General features: G+C 46.0%; 1 protein-coding gene across 1 annotated transcript; it reads right to left on the reverse strand.

Annotated features, from left to right (window-relative positions):
* Positions 1-491: 491 nt before the first annotated feature.
* Positions 492-2,242, reverse strand: LOC133884612 (uncharacterized). Its single transcript, XM_062324086.1, has 2 exons — positions 2,163-2,242; positions 492-918 (listed from the first exon to the last, which is right to left on the reverse strand). The coding sequence occupies exons 1-2, from the start codon at positions 2,240-2,242 to the stop codon at positions 492-494; spliced, it is 507 nt and encodes a 168-aa protein (XP_062180070.1).
* Positions 2,243-3,666: the final 1,424 nt, after the last annotated feature.

The following is a 3,666-nucleotide window of genomic DNA, read 5'->3' on the forward strand; positions in this document are numbered from 1 at the left end:
TTAATCAGCTTAGGTGCATGATGGAGATCATTCAGTTCTATTATAACTCATGTATTTTATAGAAATATAGATTTATACACATATTCAATATAGTTGTCAATGGTTAGGATGCTTTTGCCGGGCAGAGATGTGTTTCCTGTATGAAATCAGTCACTATGGCTGCAACCGTTATATGTGATGCCTAATTCGCTTTCTATTCTCCTGTATAGTTCATTCAAAATCTACAAGGAATAGCACTGTAAGCACCATACTTTTTTTTCTGAAAAATGTTCGTACTTAAAAAACGAGCAACTCATCCAAAAAAAATGACTAGTCCGACGCCACACAGCCAGGCAATCAGGTAGCAGCAAGACTAAACGGGCGTGGCGAAGCGCACCGGTCGTCCTAGTCACCCTAGTGCCCGATAGCCAGGCCCTTCTAAAAAGCTACATCCTCCATTTTGAAAAGAAAACAAAAAAAAGAGCATTTAGATTACAACTGTCTGATCAATATCAGACGGCCCTCGTTGTGCATACAGAACGCTCCGTCTTCCGATTCATCTCCTGGAGCACCCTGACAACTTCACCCGGCACAGCCGCAGGCTCGTAGGTGCCCTTCATACCCACCAGCTCACCCAACGCATCGATCTTCTCTGCAAAGCTCTCGTCGAAGAAAAGCTCACCTAAACTATCCAGTTCGTCCTCGGACTCCATGGCAGCCTGAACCCCCGACGTGCCTGCGTCCGATATGGCGTCGGGGTCAGTGGTTCGCACATGATCACAAGTGGTCATCGCCGTGCCAACTTGGATGACCACCGGCCGGTGAGTTGCGAGGTCGGCGCGACACAGCCGCGTCCGGTGAAGCGCCTCCAACCCCAAGACCTGGGTGTCAAACGGAACGCCGATGTGCTCCACGGCCGGAGCTGTACCCAAACATCCGCTGCTTAAAAAACATACAAGTGTCGGTTGAAAAATAGTTTCACTATTGATTTTTAACCGGTACTGATTATTCGACATTAATAATCACTCACTATCAGTATCGAGTCTAAAATCAGTATAGTAACTCAACATCAGTGCCAATACAGTAACTTAACATCAGTGCCGCTTCGAGCTATGAACCGACATTGATTGTACTTTTGCAAAAAAAAAAAAGATGATCTGTAGGCGCGGCGCCCCCACACCCGCTCGTCACCACAGCCGCTTCGCCACATGCGCCCTGCAGAGAAAAATGATGCGGCTTGAAAGCCGCCGCCATAGATCCCCGCGCCTAGGATCCCGTAGCGAGCTGAGCCTGAGCTCCCTCCGCTCCTTGCGAGCCGCCTGGCACCTCATCCCGGTTGGCGATGGCGACGGGATCAGTAGTAGTAGATGTACACATCTAGCCTGCATAGCACATAGAAGAGGATGGGATGGGATGAGATCAAATCAAGGCATACCATTACCAGCAGCAGCAAATCCAATCCAATCCAACCCAGTCTAATGAATTTCTAGGAGACGATAGGGAGAGAGACATTGGGTACTCACATGTTATCGGAGGAGAACTGATAGCTGCAGAATGAGGTGAAGGAGCTCCACGCGCTCAAGCTCGTTTCGCCACACCTCTACATATACATGCCCCCGTCCACCACCCTCCCCATGCGCCCCTCCTGCGAGCACATCTCCAATTCTGGGCCCTCGACTGGTGGTCACGACCATCATGCTCGTTGCCGATGCCTTCATCTGGGACCTCAAGGCCGTGCTTCAGAGCTCGTTCCCTCATGCGTAGGTCTCCTCCAGCTTACACCTCTTCCTCAAGGTGCCACGTAGCAACCTCTCTCTCAGACTCTGCCTGTAGCATCAGTGGAGAACAGATAAGGTTATTTTGTGTGGTATGAACAGGAGAGAGAGCACCGATGAGAAAGAAATAAGAATAGCACCGGACGTGAGGACTGACCGGAGAAACAAAATTGCATTGAATGGCAATTTAGGGTCTGGTTGTGTTTTAGCGACAGTTGAGAGCTGCAACCGGCACTGATGATCGGTATTAGTATCGGTTCTAACTACGAACCGGTACTGATAGTAACTATCAGTACCGATTCTCAGCGTCTTTCTCATTATTTACGCGTATAAGATTAAGAACTTGTACTGATACACTTTCTATCATAATTATTGTTGAACCGATATTAATAAGATGTTCCTCTTAACCCGTTCTGTAGCAGTGATACGAGGCCCGTGCCGGATATGTCGAAGAAGATGTACTGCGGCAGCTCCACGGCAGGTTCCATTTCTGCCACTTTGTTCGCCTCTAAGAGTTTGTAAAAGGTAGCTGATTTGTCACCTTAAAAATGTTCTAGCTTCTACAGAAAAAACAAGAAGGAGAGGTCATTGCAAGATTATCGGGCAAGAAGGAAAAATATCATGATGGAGAAAAATAATGGATAGATGAATCGATTACCCGTCTATCAGCTTCTAGTCTATGTTTATGTGGGTGCAGAGGTCCAGTGCTTTGTGTTTATGCGAAGATAAGAGGCCCCTACAAATAGAGCTAGTCCTGAGTGATGATTTGACTTGCTACCAATAAGCAAGTGTGTGCGGTGGCATTAGAAAATCACTGTTCGATCGGCGTGGCGATGCGAAAGAACACTGAGGTTAAGGTCACAATTAAGTGTGCTAGTGTAAAGTGCTTTTGCATTGGCCGGTAAAGTTGTCAGGATCGATCCTACTGCTCGTAGCCTCCGGCAAACATGCTCCTCATCAAGGGGTCAGGAGCACGGAAACTAGTTAAACTATATAAGGGATTCTCCTCGGGAGTGAAAATTTTATCGTGAAAGGATTTTTATTTCCTTCAGCGCTCTAATATTTTTTCTTTACGGTTTCTGTCACGAAGAGATTCACAGAGTCATTCTTTTTAAGACGAGATTCTCTCTTTCTTTCCTTCGCGATTCTCTCAAAAGAAAGTTATTGAAGATAAGAAAAAATAAAGAGAATAAAAACGAAAAAATGAATCAAAAAAAAAATAAAATAAAGAGAATACAATTAAAAATGATCTTAAATACTACTATCAGGGCTCAGACAAGCACTCTTCCGAAAGGGTGTTGCAACATTCTTTTCCTACTACAAATTCACAGCAAGGCAAACTGACATGTGCATAACAACTTATCGATCAGCTTTTTATCTGAAAACATGGGGGTTTCGTAGAATTCCCACGGGATTTTGTGCATGACACTTGGATGCACCATAAGATGTGGGAGGACCGAGGAAGAGAGAGACTAGCATTGGTCAACCTTGGGCCTAGAATCAAAGCCTCCATCAGAAATTAGAAAAACAATCAATGACGTTCAGCCCAGGATACCCAAGCCCAGCTTGGGGCATGGGGCCATAAGCTTAGCCTATTTCTGACTCGTTACGCCTGCACGTAATTTTATTTGTTAGAAGAAGAAGAATTCCCTAAAAAGAAGATGAATTCCCGAAAAAGAAGAACGTCCGTCCGTCCGTCCGTCCTTGCTCGGCTATTCACCTTAGTATTCGTGTAGCAGTATGTAATCTTTTTTATTTGTTGTCATTGTTGGTGCAACTGGCAGGAGTGCACGGTAAGATCGATCGATCGATCCTCATCCATCCATCCATTCCACTCCTCGGTGAAGGTTGGTTTACCTAATGCTCGAGCCCTGCACCTAAATCTCAAGCAGCGCCTCTCCTCCCGCAACGC

The sequence above is a fragment of the Phragmites australis genome, chromosome 1 (genome assembly GCF_958298935.1).
Source record: "Phragmites australis chromosome 1, lpPhrAust1.1, whole genome shotgun sequence".
Taxonomy (NCBI): domain Eukaryota; kingdom Viridiplantae; phylum Streptophyta; class Magnoliopsida; order Poales; family Poaceae; genus Phragmites; species Phragmites australis.